The sequence below is a fragment of the Manacus vitellinus genome, unplaced genomic scaffold (genome assembly GCF_001715985.3).
Source record: "Manacus vitellinus isolate BGI_N305 unplaced genomic scaffold, ASM171598v3 scaffold_16_pilon, whole genome shotgun sequence".
Classification (NCBI taxonomy): domain Eukaryota; kingdom Metazoa; phylum Chordata; class Aves; order Passeriformes; family Pipridae; genus Manacus; species Manacus vitellinus.
In genome coordinates this window covers 15,897,333-15,921,758 of record NW_021939189.1, presented here as the reverse complement: position 1 = coordinate 15,921,758, position 24,426 = coordinate 15,897,333, and the positions used below count along the sequence as shown (strand labels likewise).

Genomic DNA, 24,426 nt, shown 5'->3' with positions numbered 1-24,426 from the left:
CGGTGCCTCTGCCAGAACAGCTGAGAGGAAGGTGGTGTGTTGTGCTGCAGCACTGACAGACACTGTCTCTCTGTTGCAGTTCTCAGCATGCTGAGTAACCCTCTCGGGAATGTCCTGGGGAAGCCCCCACTGAGTTTCCTGCCTCTAGACCCCATTGGTTCAGACCTGTCAGAAAAGTTTTCCACGCCGTCGCTGAGGAACTCCCGGTCCCTCCTGGACTCCCGCTCCAGCAGCCCCTCGGACTCTGACACCAGTGGGTTCAGCTCTGGCTCCGACCACCTCTCAGACTTGATCGTAAGTTTGGGTCTTGTGCCCACTCTGTGGTTCCTGGGATCTTGCTGTGTTTCTGGGGAGCATGGGAGAGCTGTGGGGGGCTGCCAAGGAAGGGAGTGCTGGAGGGAGCTGTCATGCCCACGCTGACACAGCCCAGGGTTTGGGAGAAGGGCTGCTCGTGCACTCCCTCAGCACAAACCAGTAATATCCTCATATTTTTTCTTCTAAATAAATATTTTGGCTGTAGGGCTCTGTGCTTGCAGCCCTAATGGGTTATAGTAGCTCCCAGGGAGGTCTGAGTGCTTGAGCTGGTGTGTGTCAAGGTGGATGTTTGTCCTGATTCCAGCAGGGAGGTTGCTGATGAGCACAGCTACTTCCAGGCTCCAGCTTGGACTTCTCAGGAGCTCCTGTCCCTGCCTTTCATTGCCCTTCCTGTTTGCTGACTGCAGTTCCCCATCTCAGGGCTGTTTCTTCTTGAGCAAACTGGGTCTAGCCTGCTCCTATTCCCTAAAGCACAGCTAAATTTGGAAGGCAGGGAGCACGGCGAGTGTCAGTCTCGCTGCCCCAGTCTGTGCTGTGCTCTGTGAGCAGCAGCTCTGGATGCCAGCAGGACAGCCTGGTTCCAGCCAGCTCAGGAGGTGCTGCTGCATGGCCTGGCCTGGCCTTGGCACAGGAGGATAAAGCCAGGAGCTGCTCCTGGCTCTGCCATAGTGCGGTTGTGGCCTTGACCCCTTGGACAAGGGGTTGGGATGTATGTGAAGGACACAGCTGACTGGATGTGGGGTTGATTTTGCTGTGATCCACCCTGGAGAATCAGGATCTGCTCTGGGAGTGGCTGCAGCACCCCAGGCAGGGATGGTAGCAGGCAGTGCAGGGCACAGGGCTCTGTGCTGGCCTTGTTTGGGAAGGTCAGGTCTCCTGGCATGGCCCTGGTGTGGGCAGCTGCCACAGGGATGGATCTGCAGCACAGCTGGCAACGTGAGCTGCGCGGTGCCTCACATCCCCGCTTCTCCTTCAATCCATGCTTTCCTTCCTTCTGCCCTGGGAGGGGCATGTGAAACCTGTGAGTGGCTCTGGCCAGCAGTGTCCACTTCCTGGTCAGACGGGCCTGGAGCTGGGCTGGAAGGGTGGGATCCAGCTGGTGCCTTTGGAGCCGGTGGGTGCTGCCAGTGAGCCCTGCCCACTGAAGCCATTCCTCCTGGGGTGGCTGGTGCTCCCTGGAGGTTACAGTGTCCTTGGGTTGTGCAGCAGGGGGTAACTCTTGGCTTTGTGGTCTGTGAGGTACCTTCTGCTTAACAATCCCTGCTACTGATCATGGGCATGGGGGGAATGGCTGCAGGGGTAGGTCTTTGCCAGGGAAGTTCTGGTCCTGTGAGAGTGCTGGGGCAGATGGGGGGCTGCTTTCCTGCTTCTGCTAGATGTCAGAGTGTCTCAGGAGATCACTGAGAGTTCCTTCTAGTGCCATGGATGAGGGCACAGCCCCAGTGTTGTGCCTCACCCTGGCATTATGTGCTCTTACTCTGGAGCTGGATTTCAATGTGGCCTTTCTCTTACAGTCAAGCCTTCGCATCTCCCCACCTCTGCCCTTCCTGCCTCTCGGTGGGGTGTCAAGAGAACCCCTGAAGATGGGAGTGGGATCCCAGCTGGATCAAGATCAAGCTGCCCTGGCTACAGTAACTTCCTCCCCAGCCAGTGCATCGAAAAGATGGCCTGGAGCATCTGCGTGGCCTTCCTGGGATCTTCTGGACTCTCCGGAAGACCCCTTCAGTATCGAAAGAGAAGCCCGGCTTCATCGGCAAGCAGCAGGTGAGTTGGGGGTGGTCCTGGCAGGCTGCAGGGCCAGGGGATGGTCCCATACCTCTGGGAGGGCATGGTGGTGTCTGTGCGGGCACCGTGGCTGGGCATGGAGCTTGCACAAGAGCAGGGCTTTCTCCAGGCACAAGCCTGGCTCTGGCTCCTCCTTGCTGAGAGAACAGGCAGGTGTCTGGGCAGCTCTGCTCAGCCTGTAGTTGGGGAATATGGGGAAGACCTATGGGAGAGTGGGAAGGAAGTGATCCTGTACTGAGTGTTACTGGTGTCTGTCCAAGCTGTGAACGAAGCAACCTGCACCTGGAGCGGGCAGCTGCCTCCCCGAAACTACAAGAACCCTGTTTACTCCTGCAAAGTGTTCCTGGGAGGAGTCCCATGGGACATCACAGAAGGTGAGCAACCCCTGGCCCCACACCGAGGCCTTGGGTGTTGACGTGGGGAAGGGTGCAGGATGGAGTTGTTGCCGGGGGCACACTGACCTCTTTCCTTCTGCCTGTAGCTGGGCTGATCAACACTTTCCGTGTTTTTGGCTCCCTGAGTGTGGAGTGGCCCGGTAAGGATGGCAAACACCCACGCTGTCCTCCCAAAGGTAATATGCCTAAAGGTAATAGCGACACGGTAGGGTTACTTTTTTCCCATGCTATGTTACAGCACGGATGCTGGGATGGTACGGCTGCATGCTGGTCACTGGATGGTACAGAGCACCCTGGGTAATGTCCCGCCCTCACCTGGGTCTGCACCTGGGCTGCAGAGTCACCCCCAACCCAGCGTCCCCACCCCTCCCTAGCAGGGCTGGACAGAGCTATGGGGTGATGGGAACCTTCTCTGGATTGTTTCTGGAGCTCCACATGGGGCTGTGGCTCCAGATAACAGCTGGTCCCCACTGCCAGCATGTGGTGAGTCCAGATGGGCACCCACAGCACACTGACAGCCTGGGGACCAGTGAGCCAGCAATGTCCAGGGCCTGATCATGTCTGGAGCAGCTGGACTGACATGTTGTATAAGCAGGAGGGAGTTATGGGGTAGGAAGTGGCTGTTTGGTGCCCACTGGCCCTGTTCAGGCACCAGAGCAGTGTGAGGCACAGCGCTGGCACCCATGGAAGTGACTTTAAAATCCTGGACTTACATTTCTGAGCCAGGATATTCTAAATGTGAAGCAGAATCCATTTTTCTGCAGGCCTCACTGTGGCCAGGCTGGTGGTACCCACTTGGCATGTCCAGGTGTGGTTTGTGCATAAGAGACAGTGGCCCCTGGGGATGTGGGCATTTTGCCCCTTGTGCCACACTGGGTTTGGGCTCTTCCCAACTTGGCCATACTCTGAATTGTACAAAGAGTCTGCTGGGGACAGCAAGAGCTGTCACACAGAAAATTCAGGTGGCATCTGATTGATTTTGAGGGTGTCTGCAAACTGGGATGATGCCTGCCTTCTCCACCACAGTTCTAACAACTGTTTCTCTCCCTTCCCCTCCAAAGGATACGTGTACCTGGTGTTTGAGTCGGAGAAGTCGGTGCGTGCGCTGCTCCAGGCGTGCTCCCAGGACCTGCTGAGCCCCGACGGGCTCAGTGAGTACTACTTCAAGATGTCCAGCCGCAGGATGCGCTGCAAAGAGGTGAGCAGAGCTACAGGGGCAGCAGGGGATGTGGATGAGATCCCTGGAGAAAAGGAAAGCAGGGCTGGAACAGCAGCAGCAGGAGTGCTGGCTCCTGGCCAGCCTGAACTGGTGTGTTGCTGTGGTGGGGATGTGTCAGGGCCGTGTCTGTGTCCTTCACAGCTGCTTGTGTTAAACTGATGTGGAGCTCGTGGGTTGGTGGCAGACCCTGCTTTCGGCTTCAGTTAGCTGGAAAGGAGCATGGGAACAGGGAATTCTACTGCTCCATGCTGCTTCTAGCACACCTTTGCTTCTGGAATCGGACTGGGATCCCTCTGATGCGTTGTCAGGCCTCCTCTGCTTGCAAAACTAATGGCTTTCATGTTCCCCAGGCAGATACTTTAGATCCCAGGTTGTTCCCCAGTGCAACCTTGTCTGGCTCTGACTTGTGCTCTAGAGGTACTGAGGCTGCTGGAGGCTCCAGTTGGCCTTCCAGGAAAGGGGAACCTCAGATCAGGGACCATTGCCTGAGTTAGGGGAGTTACAGGATGGAGATCCAGCTCTTACCTAGACAGGCACAAACTAACTTGCTCCAGACAGCTCTCCAGGTGTCTGGCGATTGGCAGTGCTTCTGTGCTTGGTGATTTAGCTCTGCCAGAAGCTTTTCCTCTCTGGAACCCTCCATCAGCTGCTGAGCAGATGGGAGCTCCTGTTGGAGTTGGCAGTGGGTGGGTTGTTCCACTGATCCCCTCCAACAACAGGCTCCTGTGCTGGGAGGCATCTGACTGGGCCGTAAACATTTGGTGCAGGTATGTGGATTGTCTCCTGGCTGCCAGCCTCAAGGGACTGGTGGCTTAGACTCCAGTTTGGCTGGAAGCAGGAGTTGGTTTTGTTCCCTTGTGGACTCTCCAGAGGTATTTGGAGCTCCCGAGCTGGGATGCCCTGGATGTGGACCCTGAGCAGCAGCAACAAGTGACACTTGCTGCTCAGGAGTGTGGTCTGAGGGTCTGGGATGGCTCCTGTGAGCTGAGGACACAGCGTGTGGCTCTGCAGGCCGTGGCTGACCTGCCCTGTGTGTGTGTGGTTCCAGGTGCAGGTGATCCCGTGGGTCCTGGCCGACAGCAACTTCGTGCGCAGCCCATCACAGCGGCTCGACCCCAGCAAGACGGTGTTCGTGGGGGCCCTGCACGGGATGCTCAACGCAGAGGCCCTGGCAGCCGTCATGTATGACCTGTTTGGAGGGGTGGTCTACGCTGGCATCGACACGGACAAGCACAAGTATCCCATTGGTAAGTGACAGTCCCGCCAGCATCATGCTCTGGGCAGGCTGCAGTGGTGCCCTTGGCTTGTCCCTCAATTGGAAGACTGCCCAGGTACCAGGCTCTGGGAGCAGATGTCTGTTCAACCTCTTCCACAGTCTGTGCTCCTCACCTCCTGGCCATGGCTAGACAGCACTAACCTTGGAGAGGGCTGTCAGAGTTGATGTGCCTGGGAACTGGAAGATCCTAGGTTATTCCAGAGCAGCTTGAGGGTTTTAATACCCCTTTAGGCATTGCCGAAGGGTTTCCTGTCCTTGTTTGGTGCTGTTAGTGGTTGTTGGATGCTGCTGCAGCTGCTCTTCCATCCCTAGAGCTGAGACAGCTGTGGGTCTTACCCACACTTTGGGCTCTTGTCACTGGAGCTGAAACATGACATGTCATGACACATGTCCCCTGTTTATATCCCTGATGGCCTCACGGGCCAGGGGACACCACTGAGGTGACTGGTCTGTGTGGGGAAAAGCCCTACAGCGTGTGCCTGAGGACCAGCTTTCCAGGCTCAGGTTGCAGCATGTCACAAACTTGAGGAGGGACTCTGGATCTCCTGGTGTTGCCAGGCAGGAACATCATCAGAGCTTGGTAGTGCAGAGCTGTCACTGCTTGTCACTGTCCTTGGACAGTGGTCAGGCTTTTCTGGGCAAGTCTTGCATTTAGAACTTGCCCATGGTGCTGAGAAGCCCTTGAAGTGTCTTTAGGAGGACAGTCCCAAGGGAGTGGGAATGGCAGAATGAATAACTGTTAAAGCAAATTCTGTGAGGCCATAGATGAAGTATCACAGAACCTCCCTGTGCAGGCCCTGTGTGAGGTCCTAGGGCATCACCCCAACCTCCTGTGGTTCATGCGGAGCCCGTGTTGCTCCAAGTAGGCAAGAACCCTCTCCCAACAGCTCAGTGGCACTTCCACCCTTGAAGCTGTCCTAAAGTCACAGCAGTCTGCACTCAGTTCTGGTAGTTAACTAAGCTTTGCCCTGATTGTTTGTGCTGATTGAGGCATCTCTTATAACTCCAGACTGGATCCAGGCCCTCCCACCTGTGTTCTGTTCCATGTTCTGGGAGAGGAATGATGGGTTTGGGTGACACTTGGTGCTGTGGCTGAACTGGAGGAATCTGCTGTGTGTCAGTCCTGGAACACCTGGCACTCCCCTTAGGCCCCGAATAGGAACTGGGAGGAAAGCATGGATGTGTTTTCCCAGAGCTAAACAGAACTTGGCTGGAAGCAAGTGGCGCAGGATTGCTGCTGACTGGCAATGAGGCTGCAAAACATAAGGCTCTGGGGTGAGGGGGAGGCTGCAAAGAAAAGCTGCTGAGCTGTCTCAGCACTGGCATATCCCAGGCGCAGGTGTGGAGCCGCTGCTTTGCTGCCCTTGGCAGGGCTGTGCCAGCCTCCCTCCAGCTGCTGCTCCTCCGGGGAGTGTGGGGCCTGGGCAAGGGGGCAGGCAGAGCCCTCAGGCCCTGGAGACCATCTCCTTGCCAAAGCTGAGCTGTGCTGGGGAAGGAATGGTGCTGGCAGTGGCTCCCCCTCAACCCCCACTGGTTCACTTGTGATCTGGCTCATTCCAGGGTCAGGACGTGTCACCTTCAACAACCAGCGCAGTTACCTGAAGGCTGTGACCGCTGCGTTTGTGGAGATCAAAACCACCAAGTTTACTAAGAAGGTGAGTGGGGCTGGTGGGGCAGCCCAGGGAGGGGGATCTGTATTGTGGCTGGTGCTGCTGGGGGCACCACAGCCCACGGGCAGAGGGGAAGTGGGGAGCTGACGGCCCAAGGGGTGCTGGGGATGGATGTGGGGTACCCAAGGAGTGAGCAGTCGCCCCAGCACTGCTCTGTGCCCACTGCCTGGTTCTCCTGCAGGTCCAGATCGACCCTTACCTGGAGGACTCCATGTGCCAAGTCTGCAGCTCCCAGCCCGGCCCGTTCTTCTGCAGAGACCAGGTAAGGCTGGTTCTCTTGTGCCAGGAGCAGTGGGTTTGTGTTGGTGTCCAGGGATGCCTCTTGTCCCTTCCTGAGTGGGCAGGATGGGGTGCCCAGCTGGGAGTGAGCCCTTGTTCTGGAGGAGGGGCATCTCTGGTGCTCACCAGAAAGCGTAGGCAGCTTTTCCCCTCCTCAGTTTGGGAATGGTATGATTCTTCTGGTGTTGTACCAGTGTGTCAGGGCCTACTGTGGGATGGGCTAGTGACCCTGAGGGGAAGGAGGGAAGGCTGCTGCTCTGCAAGCTGTGACAAGCTGGAGTCAGAGTGTGTCACCCTGAGGTCACTCGTGGAGCTGCCCAAGGCACAAGGGGCTCTGGCTGACCTCCCCTCTCTGCAGGCAGAGGAGCTTGGCCAGGGTCTGGTGGCTTCCCACGGAGTCAGAGTGGAAGATGAGCAGCAGCAGCAGCAGCTCTGCTCCAGGGGCAGGGGAATTGGGGCAGAACCTGGATGCTGCGCCAGTATCCAGGCCCTGACTTTCAAACTGTTCAGAAGATGGAAGCTGGGCACATCATGCCATCACTGGCATTCCCTCCCTCCCATCCACGGATCCACCATGCTGGCGGGGGCTGCTGCTACACGGGGCAGGGAGGGAGGGGGAGAAACTGCTTTGCTTCTGGCAACCCTTTGCTGCTGGAAAGCCCCCAGTGTTGCTGCTCTGCTCTGCCCACAGATCTGCTTCAAGTACTTCTGCCGCTCCTGCTGGCACTGGCAGCACTCCATGGAGGTCCTGCGCCACCACCGCCCGCTGATGCGCAACCAGAAGAACAGGGACTCCTCCAGCTAAAGGGCGCCGGGGCCGCCGCAGGCGCAGGGGAGTCCCTTGGAGAACCTGCCGAGTGGGGAGCAGGGAAGCGCCTGCCGGAGCCAGGCCCGGCTGGGAACGTTCTTCCTGAGGACTGACGGGGAAAAAAAAAAAAAAAACAACAACAAATCTTACATTCATGTTTGCACTTGCTGGTCTTTTTGTTTCTGCACTAATGCACAGTGAGTTTTGTTGGGGTTTGTTTGGGGGTGTTTTGAGTGGGGGGGAGCGCCCCTCAAGCCATTCTGCAGTTCCCAGACTTTGGTTCCTGGTTTGCTGACGAGAAGCAAAAATTGAAAATGAAGAAAACCCAACCAACCAAGGGCCACGTGTCGCGGGGGTGTCGCCGCAGGCGCCTCCGCCTCAGTTTTTTTATTTTTTAAAGGCGCTTTTTTACATTCCTTGCAATACTGGTGGAGAGAGCGCAGGTCTCATTGGTCATTGTTTTGCCGTTGCCATACAGTGCCTTTCCATTCATTTACCCCCACCTGGACGGCGTGACCTGGGTGTTCAGCTGGCGTTTTTTACTGTAACAACAAAAGGAGACTTTGCTCTTCATTTAAACCAAATCATATTTCATATTTTACGCTCGAGGGTTTTTACGAGTTCCTTTTTACACTCTTAAAAACAGTTTTTAAGTCGTTTGAAACGAGAGATTTTTTTCTTTCCTGGCAGCTTTTAACATTATTGCAATTTGTGTCTGGGGGCTGCTGGCGGGACGTTGTAAATCAAGAGGTTTGCAACGGGACAGGCCGGGCTTTGTTTTTGTTTTTGGATTTGAAACTGGATGGGATGATGATCTCTGAGCTGCTGTATATAGTTTTAAAATAGTTTGTTGCACTTTTTTAAGTTGCACTTACGGGGGGTTGATAGAGGTTTTTAATCACACAAAGTCACAGGACTTAAACCTTTTCTTTTTGTAACAAGCTAAAAAAGGGCTGCGTTTCGGTGGACGATTAAGGTTCCTGGGAGCCCTTTCTCTTAGAGGGGACAAGTAATTTTCCATTCCTTCCCGAGATGTTTGGAGTAACAGTGCAGTCGACTGAAATGCTGCTGCTGGGATTTGAGACCTTTAATTATGCCGATTATTATTTTTTTTGTTACTTCCCCCTCTATCGGAAGCTGTGTGCCAAAGAACCAGTGTCATAATTTCTCCCTCTTTATTATGATGATTTTTTTTTTCTTTCCTGCTGAGCTGATGTTGCATTGTTGCATATCCCAGCTGCTCTTTGTGGGGTTTTGTGAAGCTGTTTGTGAAGTCTCTACCTCATTGTAGTATATGCAGGCAAGACTGCACTCTCCTACAGACGCGTGGAGTAAGCTGTGGTGTAGTTTTTGGCACATAATAAACACGTTGCAGCAAAAAAAAAAGCCCTTTCTTGTGCTCTCTACTGCGGGGGGGGTGGTGTGTCTCTAAACTTGGGAGGGCTTGTGGTGTCTCTTCCAGGCGTAGGGGAGGGGTATGGATGGAGTTATGGATACTGTACTGTGGGTGACTTGGTGGGAGGGAGCTCTCTCTACTGGGAGGTGCGTTTTTAGATCCCACTTACCAGAGGTGTTCGTGGGACCCCTGAGCTCTAGCTGGAGCTCCTCTAATTGCAGCAGCAAGTTAATGAGGTTAATCAGAAGAGATTGTGTGCTCCCGCCCTCGGTGGTGCAGGGGTGACACCCTGCAGGGCTATGTGGTGAGAGAGGGACCCCAGGCGTCCTTTCTGCAGGGGGAAGGAGGGCTGAGTGGGACTTTGGGTGCAGTGAGGGATGCCCACAGTCGGCACCCGAGGGTGCCCCATGTCCTTGGAGGGTTTGCGGGGCGGGGTAAGGTATTGGGCTCCTTTCTTGTGCCCCCTTCCAATTCTGCAGCCACCCGGGTGTGGTCACCCCTCCTTTGGGGCTGTGTGATGCGAGTTTGTGGGTGCTCTATGTCTTTCATCGCACCCTATCCTGGGATGTTTTGGTGCCCCAGAACGGCCTCCTGGGCGGCTCCATCCGCCTGGGACACGAGCGGTGCTGGGCAGTCCGGGGGCGCCCGGGCCGAGCGGTCGGGCGGCGCTGGGACCCTGCGGAGCCCCTGGGTCTGAGCCGCGCCCGCCCAGCCATAGCCACCCCGTACCACGCCCACGGCGCCCCTGTGGACACCCTCCGAGCCGCCAGGGGGCGCGTGTGTGCTGTGCGCTTCCGGCGCCTCCCGCCACCTCCGGTCTCTTTGCGCGGCCGCCGCCGACATGGTGGGTCCGGGCCCGCCATCCGTCGCCATCCGCCCGCCGGGCTGCGGTGGGACGGCGGCGGGGACCGCGCGGGGAGGGGGAGCGGGGCGAGAGGGCCTGCGGGGGGGCGGGCGGTGGATGGCCGTGGGAGGGGGCGCTGGGTGGGGAGGCGCTGGGCCCGGGCTCGGCGGGGCCTGACCAGTGCCGGCCCGCGCAGGGACGCGTCCGGACGAAGACGGTGAAGAAGGCGGCGCGGGTGATCATCGAGAAGTACTACACGCGCCTGGGGAACGACTTCCACACCAACAAGCGCGTGTGCGAGGAGATCGCCATCATCCCCAGCAAGAAGCTGCGCAACAAGATCGCGGGGTGAGGAACGGGGGCGTTCTGGGTGGGGTTTGGGCACTGAGGGTGTCCCGGGGGGTTCGGGCACGGGAAGGTTCCAGGTGGGGTTTGGGCAGTAAGGGGTGTCCCAGGGGGAGGTTAGGGCCAGGCCCTGCATTCGAAACTGATCACGGTCCCGCCCGTGGCCGGGTCAGCGATAGTGCAGGGAGAGGAGCGCGAGAGCTTTCCCGTGTTTGGGGGGGTCCCTGTCCCCCCCCAAACCCTGTTGCTGTCGGACAGTTCGTCTCTGATGTCCCCCGGAGGTGGCGGTACATCGCCGGGGTGGGCGGGGACAGCTCCATCTCCTCATCCCGCCGCGGTTGGGGGTGTGAAGAAGGGTGGCGGGAGCCCCGGGGAAGCCCTGGACACCCCCGTGTCCCCGCAGGTATGTCACCCACCTGATGAAGCGAATCCAGAGGGGACCCGTCCGCGGCATCTCCATCAAACTGCAGGAGGAGGAGAGGGAGAGAAGGGACAACTACGTCCCCGAGGTGAGGCTCTGCCGTTGCTCCCTCCTGCCTCGGCACATCTCCATCAATAGGTCCAGATTCCTTTAAAAAAACCCTCAGCTCAGGGAGGGTTTGGATCAAGGGGGTTGAGGTGGAGCCCTCCAAACCTACTGCTTCGGGTGGGAAAGGCAGCTGGTTTCTTGCATTTTGGTTTTCCTAACTTTAAAAAGGGGGGAAAAAAACCAACTTGTTGAGAGGCAGGAGGGTATTTCAGAGCAGCTGGAAACCTGCCCTCCAGGCAGTGTTGCTGGAGAGGAGGAATTGGTGGCACCCCTTCCCCTTAGCCCTGTGCTCCAAAGATCCCAACTATCACCTGGGCGAGGCGCTCCAAGAGCATTCTCTGTGTTCTAGGGGCTTGATCCCGTTGCTCCCAAATCCGGTGGCCTTCAGGCACAGTGCATTTTATCCCTCTCCCAGATCTCCCTGGTGGGCTCCTGGCAGAGCTGCTGGTTTCTGTGCTGCACAAACCGCGGTGGTGCCAGGGTGTGGTTACCTTTGTATCCAAAGGTTGTAGGGAAGGGACTCCAAGCAGGGAAGGAGCATCCCTGCTGCGGCTGTTGGCACAGTATCAGCTGAACTTGCACTGTTTCTTAGAAAAATCCCGGTGTGATGTAGCTCTTGGGGAAGGAAACCCATGGCGATGGAGGTTTGGGGTCCAGAGAGGGCTGGAGGAAGTTTCTCTGGGATTAAAGAGCAGGAGAGTGTAGGTGTGGAGGTGGGACACACTGTGGGCTACTACTGGTCATGGCCAGAACCAGTGCAGTTGCAGGCCCAACCCCAGCTCCTCAGCAGCCTTGGCCTGGAGCATACTGGGCCTTGGTTTTCCAGGGATTTGCCGGGGGACAGGCTCTTCTGTCATACTGTGGCCTCTCACCATGTTCTGTCAAGAGAGCTGGGCTCCATTGGGGTCCTCTTGGCTCTGCTGCTTGAGCCCTTCCCCAGAGTGGGCAGAGAGATCCTTTCTGTGGTGGGATGGGACCGGAGTGGCTGTGGGGACACCCAGGGGGTAGTGGGGCTTTATCAAACCACATCCCTGTCTCCCCTCCGTCCCCAGGTCTCTGCCCTTGACCAGGAGATCATTGAAGTGGACCCAGACACCAAGGAAATGCTGAAGCTCCTGGTGAGTGGCCTCAGTTATCCCCTGCATGGTTGGTGGCATGTCCTTGGCACTGCTCCCACTCGTGTTGGCTAAAGGCTCCATCACTGGACACATGGTGGGGGTCCCTCTACCCTGGGTCCTGTGGACAGGTTAATTCCTATGTGGCTTTTGGGAGGGGAGGGAGAGACATGGTGGCTTTGCCATGGGCAGGGTGGGTGTGCTCCTTGCCCTCCCCTCCAAGGATTCCCTCACCATTGTACTGATCTCCGGAGTGGGGTGATCTCCCCCTCTTTAGGAGACTTGAATTCCCCCATGGTGCTGCCACAGCACCTTCTCGCTCCCCACCCTCAGTGGTCACTGGGCAGGGTCCTGTTGCTGATCCTGCTGTTCCCATATTGTTTTCCAGGACTTTGGCAGCCTGTCCAACCTGCAGGTGACACAGCCCACAGTAGGGATGAACTTCAAGACGCCCCGAGGAGCGCTCTGAGTCCATCCCTGTGTGTCGCTTTTCCAATAAACGTGAGGAAACCACCTCAGCCTGCCTGGTCTTTGGACACCTGTGTCCCTGGGGATGAGGGAGGGTGGGTTCTCAGGTGCAGAGGACTCAGCACCTTCCTGTTTGCAGCATCTTCTTGAGTTCTTTTCTGGCTGCTTGGGGTGTGAGGATCAAAATGGTATTTTAGAGGCTCTCCTGCTTTTGGGGCCATGGGAGAGAATGACCGTGGTGGCTCCTTGGAGCTTGTGGGAACATGTGCTTCCCTGAACAGGCAGCCCAGGGTCAGGCTGTGCCAGAATTAAAGCTGCTTTTTATAACCCCACTGGTCACTTTTAAGTGCTTAAATGGAAGGGAAAAGTCTTACAATTACTTGATAAAATAAAAGCAAGGAGACCTCGATGTGTCCTTCCAAGGAAAACTGTTCACAGCCATAGCTTAAACCCCCCTCCTGGTAGGAATAAAACGACAAAAGATTTGTGTTTTGGAGAGAAATGTCTGTATTTGTGTTTGTTGTGAAATTTAGGTAGTTACTTGAAATATTTGCGGTAAATTTAACAAGTGTTTGAATACACATTGAACATGTTGAGCTGCAGTCGGATAATTTATAAATCCTCTCTGGCAGCTCTTAAATAGGGAAGTTTTTGCTGCTCCAGCCACTTATGCATTACAATTTCCTCTTCATTTTGGTCTTCCTCTCACAGTAAATGCTAATTTTGGTTTGAACCCAGTAGGCTGTGTAGCCTGACGTGCCGGGGATGAAGTCGTGGAGCTCCCCTTCATATTTCTTCATGTCCCGGGAGGAGGTGTAGCCTGTGCAGGGAAAACAGGCTCACTGGGGTCCCTGCTCCCCCCCTCCATCCACAGGCTTTTCCAGGTGTATTTACCTGTCACCATGTTATTCATTGGGTATTTCTGGAGGGCACGGTATGGAAATTCCCCCTGGGAAGGTGCTTCAGAGCCTGTTTCTTCGCTGCTGTATCAGGGTGGGGGCAAAAAACATTCTGTGTGTTAGTTCCTGTGCACTGGGATCGCTTGGAATTTGGGGGGGGGGTGTCCAAAATCCACCATCCAGGGTGGGAAAATACCTCTTATCCAGGTCTAGCGCTTCCCCCTCAGGTTCTTCCTCACAGCCATTTCTTACCGCCTCCGCTTCCTCTGTTGGATTTCCGTTGGGCTGTGAAAATCAGCACAGGGTTGAGTTAAAATGGTGCCCTTGGTCCCCCCCCAGAGCACCTGGGAAATGCTCCAGGAATGGAATTGTTAGGGCTTGTGATTTCAGGTGTAATTTAGAGATTAATTTTAGGTCTAAGCACATTTTCGCTTCAAAAGTGCTGGGAAGTTGCTTTGAAAGGAGAGGGGGCACAAATGAGAGGGGAAAATGCTGCAGCAAAGGGTTGAGCTCTGCCTGTGGCAATCAGTGTCCCCGGAATGGTGAGTTGGCATCTGTCTGAGCAAGGTTTTCCTTGGCCCTCCTTTTGTTATAACTGAGTTTTCGCCTCTAATGTTCTTTCTGCCTGATCTAATCTAACTACTTCCTTAAACACTTTCTGAGTGTTCCTTTTTCCCAAGATGACACACCCTCCTTTTTTTCCCCTAAGTTCCTGTGAAAGCTCCCTGCTCAGCCAGGGCCATCTTAAAGAATGTCCAGCTTTCATCAGTCCCTTTGTTTTTAAGGTCAGCTCTCCAAGGGACTTTCCAAGCTGGTGTCCTGAATAGACCAAAGTCAACCCTCTGGAAATCCAGGGTAGAGGTTTTGTTGTTGACTTTATGGAGTATTAAAAACTCCCATAATTTTGTGGTTGCTGTGCCTCCAGCTGTTTATACGAGACTTGATCCTGTGTGTGGGCTGAGGGTCTGGGATGAAAACCAGGCTCCCTGGAGTTGATACAACCCTTATTTTTTTAAGCCACACCTGTAATATGAACTTCTCGTCTTACCTTTTCTTCAAGGACATCCACCTGCTCCCAAATAAAACAGCCGATTTTCCTTCTGATTTCTGCCAAGAACAACAAAACAAATGACTGAGAGCATCAAATAATGGGACTGTGGCCTTGCTGCCTGAGCAAGGCCCTGCAGGTGCCTCCGAGGACAACAAGGCCGAAGTGTAGGGTCCTGCCTCTGGGCGAGGGCAATTCCAAGCACAAATCCAGGCTGGGGGAATGGACTGAGCACAGCCCTGAGGAGAAGGACTTGGGGGTGTTGGTGGAGGAGGAGCTGGATATGCCTCGGCCATGTGAGCTGGCACTGAGAAACCCCCCGTGCCCTGGGCTGATCCCACAGTGTGGGAAGCAGAGGAGGGGGGAGATTCTGCCCCCTCAGGTGAGACCCCACCTGCAATGCTGCTTCCAGCTCTGGGGTCCAACATCAGAAGGACATGGAGCTGCTGGAGTGAGTCCAGATGGGGCCACAGAGATGCTCCAAGGGCTGGAGCCCCTCTGCTCTGGAGCCAGGCTGGGAGAGCTGGGGGTGTTCAGCTGGAGAAGAGAAGGCTCCGGGGAGGCCTGAGAGCCCCTTCCAGTGCCTAAAGAGGCTCCAAGAGAGCTGGAGAGGGACTTGGAACAAGTGCCTGGAGGGACTGGGGAATGGCCTTAAGCTGCTAAAGGGTAGTCTGAGATTAGAAATTCAGCAGAAATTTTTCACTGTGAGAGTGGTGAAGCCCTGGCACAGGTTGCCCAGAGAAGCTATGGCTGTCCCAACCCTGGAAGTGCCTAAAACCATGTTGGACAGGGCTTGGAGCAACCTGGTCTAGTGGAAGGTGTCCCTGCCAGTGGCAGAGGGTGGAATGAGATGAGCTTTAAGGTCCCTTCTAACCCCAAGCCATTCTGTGATTCTATCATAATAGATGGAGCATAAGCTGCCTCCGGGGAGGAAGAGCCACTAGAGCAGAAGTAAATTCCCTCCCTGCAGAGAAGTAACTGATGGTCCTGGTTTGCAAGAAGGCTGAGCTCATGGGGAAATCCCCTGGCGGGAAAACCCAGATGGATTTTTTTTTTCCCCTGACCTTCTTGCAGGCAGGCAGGGGGCAGGACGAAGTGGCCCAGAACCACCGAAGGCTTCTCCGTGGCGCCAGCACGCTCACATGCAGAGAGGTAACAGGAGTGAAAGACTGTGGCTCTGCCCTCCAAGTATCTGAGGCTCTCGTGTATGCTGGAAGAGAAAAAGAGAGCTGGTTTCCAAAGGTGAACCTGGAAACAAACCAAAACCAGAAAGTTTAGAGGGATGCTGTCATTAAAACCAGCCTGCTCTGATATTTTTGCCAAAAGCAATTTTCTGTGATTTTCTATCTATGGGATTCCAGCTGCCAGCAGCCTGAAGGAAGGAGACCATGGACTGGGTAAGCATATTTGTAGGGATTAAGTGGCCCCACTCTGCTCCTGAGGTGAAACTCCTTTAGGGAGGGCAAAACCATGACTTTCCTTTATTTATTCTTCTCCCCGCTGGTCCCTGCTCACACAGCTGAGCGAAGAATGGTGGGTGGAGGGTGCTCAAGTCCTCACCGTCCTCCTTAGAGGGGAACTAAATCTTGTTTGCTGGGTTTAACGGTATGGATAATGATTACATTTTCCCCAAGAAATTATCTAAGTACATAGATTGAATATGTATTTTATACATATTTACACAATATATAGTTATATATAATTCCCCTGGGGGAACAGTGCAGTCAGGCAGGAAGTGTGGCAGAAGGAATGTTGTTATTCCGGGTTTCTCAGGATTCCCCTCTTGCACAGCTCGAGCAGGTGGCTGAAGGATTCCAGAAATCTAAGCCAGTTCTAAGCATTGGTGTATTAAAAAGAAGCTGCTTAATCCAGCCTAGCAAAGCCTGCTGGAAGCATCGCAGCACCTTTTACCATAAATATATTTACATGACAGTAAATAATATTCACTTATATTGAGGAAGTGAGAAGTCTTTCCCTACATTTGTACAAATGTTCTGGAACTCTCTAATCTTTTATATTAAGCATTTCTGCCCTTTCCCAGCCATTTTTACCCCATGGTTCCTTTCAGAGTTAACTCACACCAGCTTTTTACCTCTGGGTTCCTTCCTTGGGGGTGGTGTCACCTCTGTTTTAGACCCTGTTTTTCCAGCAGATAATTCACAGGCAGTGAGAAACAAGTACAATTAGTGTCATTTATATCAGAGTTAAGCCCAGCTCAACACATGGATGGTTTTTTTCTGTTCTGTCTGCTTACAGTGTAGCATGGATGTGAGTTTCCCGACTCCACCAGGCAGTAAAACCCCGGCAGATCTGTACCAAGACTTTAAAAACACCCCACTGACTTTTATAGGATGTCAGTATCCAGGAAATACTTCCCACTAAATACATTAAAGCCACAGACAAATGCTTCCATCACCCACCTGCGTGTGTCGGGGTGGGTGGCATCGCTGCTGAAGAGGTACTCGGCATCCAGCCAGTCGGTCAGTGCCCCTCCGCCGGCCACTGTGGGGGGACAGGGGGTGAGGGGAGGGTGGGCATCCCAGAGGGTTCCCACTTCGGGATGACCTGTAATGGGGATGTCTGGTTGTGGGGCCGCAGGGATGGGGCCTGTAGTGGGAGCTGTGGTGGCCCTGCCATGGCTGTGGGACTCCCACTGCCCCACTGAGGGTTCAGGGCTTTTCCTCAGTGTGGGAGCACCATGGGCTGCGCTGGTACAGGTGGAGCTGACCAAACCCATGCTCTGCCTGCTGTGGGGGGCTCAGACCCACCGAGGGGTGACAGGGCTGTGGCTCCACTGCTGTGCCATTAATGAGGGGTGACGGGGCTGTGTTCCCCTCTCATCCCCACTGAGGCTGCTGAGGCTGTACCCCCACCAAGGGGTGATGAGGTCATCCCCCTCCCCACCCTCATCCCCACTGATGGGTGGCAGAGTTGTGTGCCTACTGCTCTGCCCCACTGAGGGGTGATGAAGCTGTGCCCCCCTCCTCATCCCCATTGAGAGGTGACAAGACTGTACCCCTCCTGCTCTGCCCTGCCGAGGGCTGATGGGGCTGTGCCCTCATCAAGGGGTGACCGGGCTGTGCCCCCCCTCCTCAGTCCCTGAGAGGTGACGGGGCTGTGCCTCCCCACGCTGTTCCGCCCCACTGAGGGGTGACAGGGCAGTGTTCCCCTCTCCATCCCCCCGCTGGCTCCTGCCGGCTCGATGCCGCCGGGAGTCCCTCCGGGGTTTTCCGCCGCCGGTTCCCCTCACCCCAGAGCCCCCGCGGGCCGGGGCTGACGCTCTGCGAGAACCAGGCACGGCGGCCTCGGAACATCGCGGCGGGACAGCCCTGAGGGGAGGCGAGACAGCCCTGAGGGGAGGCGGGAGGAGCCTGAGAGGCGACAGTGGCGGGAAACCCCGGCGGGGGGACGGGGGGAGGAAACGTCATGGAGCTGTGCCAGGGGAAGTTTAGGCTGGATATCAGGGAAAAATTCTTCCCCCAGAGGGTGGTCGGGCACTGAACAGGCTCTCCAGGGCAGCGGTCACGGCCCCAAACCTATCAGATCTCAAGGAGCGTTTGGACAACGCCCTCGGGCACAGGGTGGGATTGTTGGGGCGTCCCGTGCAGGGCCAGGAGCTGGACTCGAGCCCTGTGGATCCTACGTTGTTCTAGAAGTTTTTCTCCCAAAACCACACTTATTTTGTTTACTCAGGAAACAGCTGGCTTGCAGCAGATTTGCTTGCATTTTATAAGGCAAAAACAAGGCTTGTTTCATGCTTCAAACTTCCCAAGATATCTCTCAGGATATCTGGTCTGGCTGGGAACTACCAGTGACATATCTTGGAACCCCAAGGATGCTGGATAAAACAGAGAAGGTGTTTCCAGATACTGAAATCCAGATCAGCCTCTAGGATGGCCATGTGTTGTTCTCCCACAGAGAGGGGATTTTTCAGTAAACCATCAAAACATTTCCTAAGTAAGACCAGAAAAATGCCAGACATGCAATGAGGGCAAAGACTTCCCCAGTGTGGGAAGATGCTAACACATTCTTTGGAGATGGGTTGTCCCACATTGCCTCCACAGTGTCTTCAGCTTCCGCAGTTGATTCCACTTGTCTACCAATTAGGACGAAGATTTCCTGGTGGAGGGGCAACCCAGCCATTACTCTCTAATGCTCTTGAGGATAGTAAAGGTGGAGCCAAGGTGGTGGAAAGCACGTTGGTGGCCCTTTGTGATACAGAAGGAGCCCAGAACGTGCTCTACAGCTCCTTGGGCTCACGCAGCAGACTGAGCTGTTCTGCAGGGGTGTCTGGGGGAGAAGTCCAAAGCTTTTCCTCCTTCCCAGACCATCTTCTCCCACACAAGGACCACTGCTGGGACTGGCACAGTCCCTGGCCAGTCCCCTGTGTGGTGGCTCTGGTAGGTCCTGCTGTCCCATGCTGGGTGACAAGCCCTGTATATGACCACCCAGTTGTGACCACCTCACCTCTCTTGGTTTTGTTTTGAACACTCTGATGAGCCCAAATGGATCACCATAACCAGGCCCTGCATCCCAGCAACCTCCCACTCAGATGCTGGAATGCAGTTATAATGAAAAAAACCTACAGAACAAGATCCCTCAAAAATCTCAAGTGGGTGTTCTGCATCACAGCAAATCTTAATATATCAAGACGAGATGTGCAACCCCCTGTGGCTCCAGGGCCCCTTGTTCACATACACAAGATCCACACTGGTCAGATTCACCTCACTCCAACACTCCTCAAGCAATCACACTGATTTCTTCAGAAAATAAAAGCAGGGTGATGGGAATAGCACCGGTTTTGGGTACTGGCATCAACCCCCCATGATATGACAGATAACTGGCCCTCAATTGCTCTTCTCCGCAGGGTCAGCCACAGAGAACAGAAAAACAGAACTGAAGTTTGCTGATGCACACTTTGCCCAGGCTCAGCTTTACACCCCACACCCCAAGATGCATGATCTGCAGTTCTCCCCCTTGGAGTGGGCACCATTCCCTGCCCCTCACTCCGCGTCCCGCCCCACATCCCCAAGGTTTCTTAAACCCTTTTTTTAAACCTTATTCCTTCCCTTCGGAGCCGCACAGGAGCCTCTAACCAGGCAGATACCACATTAACCAAAAAAATCTTTAATTCTTTTTTTCTATTGATGGAAAAGTGTTTTTACACCTTCTCAGTAGGATAAAAAAGCACAACTGAGCACCAAGGCCACCAGGCTCCAGATTCACTCACAACCCAGTGGCCACTGGAGCCCTTGAAATTAGCTCAGGTTGTCCAATGATTCTGAAAAAAAACATTTAAATGGCTACAATTTTATTAAGATAAAAATCCTGTTCAATTTTGAGCACTTTAGAGCTAAAATTGTTTTTAAGCAGCAATGTAGGCATTTATAGCTACATGTTCAAAAAGCCTCCAGAGCTCCCTTTTTGCTTCATGCAAAAGATATTTTGACAAGCATTATTAAAGAATTCCTTGAAGCAAGATAATCACTCTTGTGGTTATGATGAAGACTGGACACAAGTTTGAGAAGACTTTGATTTGCAAGAAGAATTTTTCAGACCTGCATAGAGAGAGGAGATGGACATCAATCACTCTGGTCACAGCTTCAACTATAATTATTTTAGGAGTCAAAAATGGTTTCCTCAAGAGCACTCTTGACTGCAGCATCTCAGCTGCAGACACAGACCCACCTTCTGGTGAGATAAAACTCCTGCAGAAACTGCTTTTCTGTCCCTTCCTTGGTGGGGTTCAGAGTTCAACAAGTCAAGAGGATCCTTGTTCTCCACCCCAGGCAGCTTATCCTGCTCTCAGCTCCTCCACCCCAGCTCAGTAAATCCTTGTCACCAGACTCCAGTGAAGTTGCCCATGTCCCACCTCCAGCCAAGGCTGGCATCCATCACCATCGGTGACCTCCAGGCTGATGTCCCACCAACCTAAGCCATGATGCCACTTGGGCACAGCACATCTCAGACCCTGCCCTGAGGCCAGGTTCCCCTCCCCGCTGCCCAAAAGCAAGCAACAAACCAGATTGAGTGGCCATATACAACTTTGTAGAGCTCTACAAGAGTAGGGGCATTTCAAGTGAGGTCCTGCCAAGGCTCGTCCTGGGCACAGTTAATCATTATCCAGCCTCTACCAGGGCACTTATCTAAGTCGTTTCAGCCAGCGTGTTACGTCAGCTGAGACACATATCTTCTGTTTTCTTCCGATCAAGGGTTGAATTGGAACTTCCCTGTTGCGAAATCCACATCAGTTACAAGAATATAATCTGAAGAACACGGAACCCTCGAACTCTGAGACACTGGTAATAAATCCAAAACTGCTTCCAGTTTGTGCTTCACAAATGCCACATTGTGCTGCCTGTCTGCCACAGGGTCAACCAGCCTGGTTCCCCAAAGGCATGGGTCTCCAGGCACAGCAACTGCCTCCTCCCCAGAGAGGAAGTGGAACTGTGGGGCCTGAACAAGTATTAGAGGACGTGTGACAACTCTCAATGGTACTTGGCAGACACAGCAAAGACATGGAAGGTTTTCTCCAAGGGTCTCCTTTTTTTAGACTCCTGTAGGCAAGGGATGGCCAAGAACAGGCCAAAATAGTGGGTAGAAGGAGTGTGGGGAGAGTCCCGTGCCCCAAATCAGCAGTACCATCATCTGCTTTTTGGGGATGGTTGCTTCTGTTCCTCAGCTCTGCAAGTTACACACTCTCCCCTGTACGGAAATGGGTCCACATTCCCCTTATCAGCACAGAAAGCAGCATCAGCATAACTCACCATGGATTACCCCAGACACAGCTCAGAAGTCTGGTTCTGCAGGGAAGAAGGGTGGAACGTTAGGCTTTGGGGCAAATGGCACCCCCTCCCGAGTACCCACAAGCCCACCCCTACTGGGTGTAACCAGAGATCTGCCCTCGGCTGGGTCGCCACCACAGTTCCCACCGCTGTGTCCTTTATATTCTGAAGGTAAAGCCCAAATCACTGTGTGACTCATCTAGGTGAGTTCACCGATATTGGACAACACAGCACCACCAAATCCCTGCAGTCAACATCAAGGCACTCCCCCCCTGAATCCCTCATGGATATGTTTAACAGCCTTTACAGCTGAAACCGAGTTAACTTTCCATCTCTAACACAAGACCTTCAAAACCCACCCTGCTATAACACCCTGCTTCCCAGAAAGAAGAAGAGAGACACCATGGATATAAACTAACGAGCTCCAGCACACAAACTGAAGCTGGAGGAAGAAGGCAGGGCAGAGCGTACCCCATCGGTAGATCCTCGGCTCCGGCATGGTGGAATGCTCCACCCTGCAAGCAAAGATGTCACCCCTCGTAGGGGTGAAGGGCACGTAGACCAGGCGCTGGAACTGCCACTTCTCGTTGAAGGACAAGTCCCCATACTGGACGCCGGTCATGGGCTCGCCGTTCTTCAGGAGTTCCACCTTGATCTTGGGTGGGTGAAATCCAGTGATGAAGCAGTGGAGGATGTTCGCCTGTCCCTCCTCGGTGCGTGTACGGGCGTAGACTTCGACCTTCGGCGGCTCTGGAGAGGGGGGCGAGGGCGGTGTGAGAAGCGGGGCTACGCTGGGCATCGCGTTGGTGCACCCACCCACCCCGACACGGTGACCGGACTCCCCGAGACCTGGGCCCCCCAGCCCCTCGCCCTCCCTGCCCCTCGCAGGACCCTTCACGCTGTCGCCGGCACTCACGATCGGCAGCGTCCCCCGGGCCGAGCAGGGCCAGCAGCACCAGAGCCGCGAACCCCAGGACGCTCCGCTCCATTGCAGAGTTTCCCCGCGGCACCGACTGTCCCGCGCTACTCGCGCGCCGCCTTTTATACCCTCGGAAACCCGCGGCCAATCGAAGTGCGGAGCGCCTGTTGCGTCATCAGTCTCCGGGCAGAGAGGGAGAGCCGAGGTTGTGCGAGCCATCTGCGCGCCTGCGCACTGCGGGCAGAGCGGCCTGTGCGCTTTCGCTTTCGTTTCTGCGTTGGGGCGGGAGCCCGGGGGGCGCCGGTCACCAGGGGCTGGACGTGGGCCCGGGGGGGCACTGGCACCTGACTTGTACCTGCCACAGTGTGGCCACAGGCCCAGGGTAGTGATCACCCCCCTGTACTGGGCACTGCTGAGGTCACACCTCCAGTCCTGGGGTCAGTTCTGGGCCCCTCGTGACGAGAAGGACATTGAGGGGCTGGAGCATGTCCAGAGGAGAGAACAGAGCTGCGGAAGGGTCTGGAGCACCACGAGTGGCTGAGGGAGCTGGGGGGGCTCAACCTGGAGAAAAGGAGGCTCAGGGGGGACCTTCTCACTCTCTGCAACTCCCTGACAGCAGGGTGAAGCCAGAGGGAGTCAGGCTCTGCTCCCAGGGAACAAGGGACAGGACAAGAGAAAATGACCTCAAGTTGCACTAGGGGAGGTATAAGTTGAATATGACCAAAAACTTCTTCCCTGAACGGGCTGTCCAGCCCTGGCAGAGGCTGCCTAGGGCAGGGGTGGAGTCCCCATCCCTGGAAAGGTTTAAAAGTTGTGTGGATGTCGCACCTGGGGACATGGGTTAGTGGTGGTTTGGCAGTGCTGGGGGCATGGTTGGACTCGATGGTCTTAGATGGCTTTTCCAACCTAAATGAGGGTAAAACCCACCTCTTGCAGAAAACTTTGCATCCAGGGATCGTATTATGCCAACAGCCTACGCTGGCACAGCTCATCCTCCTTCCTTTCTGAACCTCCCTGGAGGCCTGTGTGGAATGTCTCAGTCCAGCAGCTCTGGGATTAGGGATTTACTGTTGTTTGATGCAGCACAGACTCCCTGACATCAAGCACGAGAACCCCAAGGCCAAAGAACCAGGTTTTCTGATGCCTTGGCTGGGAATGCTGCCGAGCAGTCTGGTAACATTGCTTGGAAAGGGGAAAAAAAGGGAAAAGAAAGGAAAGTCATTACCAGTGGGGAGGAAACAGCAGCATTATAGGGGTCCTCTAACACTGGGCCCTTTAGGATTTGCTTTCTTAATACATCTCAGTAAAACGTAAATTAAACAAATGCAGCACTTATGGAGAACATCCCAAAGGCAGCAGGTAAATCAGGAGAGGACAAGCAAAGGAAAATCCTGAAAACATTTGTTATCAATCCCCACTGGCCCAGGCCCTGCTGGGTCTGTTGGCTGCCCGGTGAGTGGCAAAGCAGCCACGTAGCTGAAAACACTCAGTGTTTTCACTGAGATAAGCAGAGCAGCTTCCGCCAGAACCTTATCAGGGATCTCAGGGCTCCAGCCTGAGATGTCTAAGGGCTGTAATGGTGACAGAGCTGCCATCGAGGTCACTGCATTGGGAGTCACCACCCTGGTCCAGCCTGACCCACAGGCAAGTCTGACCCTGCTCAGATGGGCAATTGCCTTGGCTCAGAGAGGACTGATCGTACAAAGAGCTGAGGGAAGGATGCGGATCCTTTCCCTGCCTTTTGGGATGTGAATCCCTGGCAACGACTCCACTGCAACCAGTGACATTCGTCAGACTTTCCCTGTAAAGAGAAGCTGAACCGCAACTCTTTTCCACATAATGTCTCGAAAAGGCTGCGGTGATTTGGTCAGAGCAGCCAAATCTTCCTCTTTTAGAGCATTTCTGCTTTTACTGGCAGACAGAATTATTTGGGAGTGGGTGACATGATTGAGGTGCTCCCAGCACTTGGGGGAGGGGGGGAAATGAGGGCACTCCGCTGTGCTTGGCAGGACTCAATGATTCACAATGTTAGCGTTGACCCCTGTGCTTTCAAGTCCACATCTGTACATCTCCAGGGTGCTTCCAGCCGGAGAGACCACATCCAACTGGGTTTCCATAACTCCTCAGAGGGGTATCAGCTTGGAGAACACAGTGGCAGGCAGGGAACAACGGGAGCAGTGGGAAAAACCGAGTTGGGATGTTCTGTGCCCCGAGGGCCGCAGGTGGGGTCACTAAACCTCACCCTCCTCATCCTCATCCCTCGGCTTCATCCTCATCCACGCCAGTCGCGGGGGCATGCGCAGGGCTCGGCTGGGGGCCGCCATGCTGTAC

The 24,426-nt window shown here is 54.7% G+C and overlaps 4 protein-coding genes and 1 non-coding gene across 12 annotated transcripts in view; 3 read left to right on the top strand and 2 right to left on the bottom strand.

Annotated features, from left to right (window-relative positions):
- CPEB1 (cytoplasmic polyadenylation element binding protein 1) overlaps positions 1–9,133 on the top strand; it is a 38,049-nt gene extending 28,916 nt beyond the window's left edge. For 6 of the 8 annotated variants that reach the window (XM_018069902.3, XM_018069903.3, XM_018069901.3 and 3 more), the window contains 9 exons: positions 80–294; positions 1,830–2,079; positions 2,361–2,474; positions 2,582–2,686; positions 3,557–3,693; positions 4,763–4,961; positions 6,551–6,645; positions 6,842–6,922; positions 7,631–9,133. In XM_018069902.3, the coding sequence (XP_017925391.1) occupies positions 80–294; positions 1,830–2,079; positions 2,361–2,474; positions 2,582–2,686; positions 3,557–3,693; positions 4,763–4,961; positions 6,551–6,645; positions 6,842–6,922; positions 7,631–7,744 (1,310 nt within the window). In that variant the 3' untranslated portion in view covers positions 7,745–9,133. The remainder of the gene's footprint in view (positions 1–79; positions 295–1,829; positions 2,080–2,360; positions 2,475–2,581; positions 2,687–3,556; positions 3,694–4,762; positions 4,962–6,550; positions 6,646–6,841; positions 6,923–7,630) is intronic. The other 2 variants (XM_029958737.1, XM_029958736.1) reach the window with 2 other exon arrangements.
- A 799-nt stretch (positions 9,134–9,932) lies between these two features.
- On the top strand, positions 9,933–12,491 carry RPS17 (ribosomal protein S17). The gene is made up of 5 exons (XM_018069859.2): positions 9,933–9,987; positions 10,184–10,335; positions 10,736–10,841; positions 11,914–11,979; positions 12,365–12,491. Exons 1-5 carry the CDS (start codon positions 9,985–9,987, stop codon positions 12,443–12,445), a joined length of 408 nt encoding a protein of 135 aa, XP_017925348.1. The 5' UTR covers positions 9,933–9,984; the 3' UTR covers positions 12,446–12,491.
- LOC112840996 lies at positions 10,461–10,589 on the top strand. The gene has a single exon (XR_003212652.1). It is a non-coding gene; the product is annotated as a small nucleolar RNA SNORA71 (small nucleolar RNA).
- Positions 12,492–12,973: 482 nt separating the features above from the next.
- On the bottom strand, positions 12,974–17,705 carry TERB2 (telomere repeat binding bouquet formation protein 2). The gene is made up of 7 exons (XM_025894829.2): positions 17,642–17,705; positions 16,812–16,893; positions 15,456–15,601; positions 14,392–14,450; positions 13,540–13,628; positions 13,339–13,427; positions 12,974–13,264 (listed from the first exon to the last, which is right to left on the bottom strand). Exons 1-7 carry the CDS (start codon positions 17,703–17,705, stop codon positions 13,119–13,121), a joined length of 675 nt encoding a protein of 224 aa, XP_025750614.2. The 3' UTR covers positions 12,974–13,118.
- Positions 17,706–19,495: 1,790 nt separating this feature from the next.
- Positions 19,496–22,171, bottom strand: B2M (beta-2-microglobulin). Its single transcript, XM_018069522.3, has 4 exons — positions 22,093–22,171; positions 21,648–21,926; positions 21,159–21,194; positions 19,496–19,949 (listed from the first exon to the last, which is right to left on the bottom strand). The coding sequence occupies exons 1-3, from the start codon at positions 22,163–22,165 to the stop codon at positions 21,181–21,183; spliced, it is 366 nt and encodes a 121-aa protein (XP_017925011.3). The 5' UTR covers positions 22,166–22,171; the 3' UTR covers positions 19,496–19,949; positions 21,159–21,180.
- Between the last annotated feature and the right edge of the window lie 2,255 nt (positions 22,172–24,426).

Excerpts from the sequence above, each read along its gene's own strand:
- RPS17 (XM_018069859.2), top strand. Across the intron at positions 10,336-10,735 it reads CTGCGCAACAAGATCGCGGG|GTATGTCACCCACCTGATGA; the intron begins GTGAGGAACGGG and ends GTGTCCCCGCAG. Across the intron at positions 11,980-12,364 it reads AGGAAATGCTGAAGCTCCTG|GACTTTGGCAGCCTGTCCAA; the intron begins GTGAGTGGCCTC and ends ATTGTTTTCCAG.
- TERB2 (XM_025894829.2), bottom strand. The coding sequence starts at position 17,705 with ATGTTCCGAGGCCGCCGTGCCTGGTTCTCGCAGAGCGTCAGCCCCGGC. Across the intron at positions 14,451-15,455 it reads CCCTGCCTGCCTGCAAGAAG|AAATCAGAAGGAAAATCGGC; the intron begins GTCAGGGGAAAA and ends TGTTCTTGGCAG. Across the intron at positions 13,428-13,539 it reads GCGCTAGACCTGGATAAGAG|CAGCGAAGAAACAGGCTCTG; the intron begins GTATTTTCCCAC and ends ACCCTGATACAG.
- B2M (XM_018069522.3), bottom strand. The coding sequence starts at position 22,165 with ATGGAGCGGAGCGTCCTGGGGTTCGCGGCTCTGGTGCTGCTGGCCCTG. Across the intron at positions 21,927-22,092 it reads CCCGGGGGACGCTGCCGATC|AGCCGCCGAAGGTCGAAGTC; the intron begins GTGAGTGCCGGC and ends CCCCCTCTCCAG.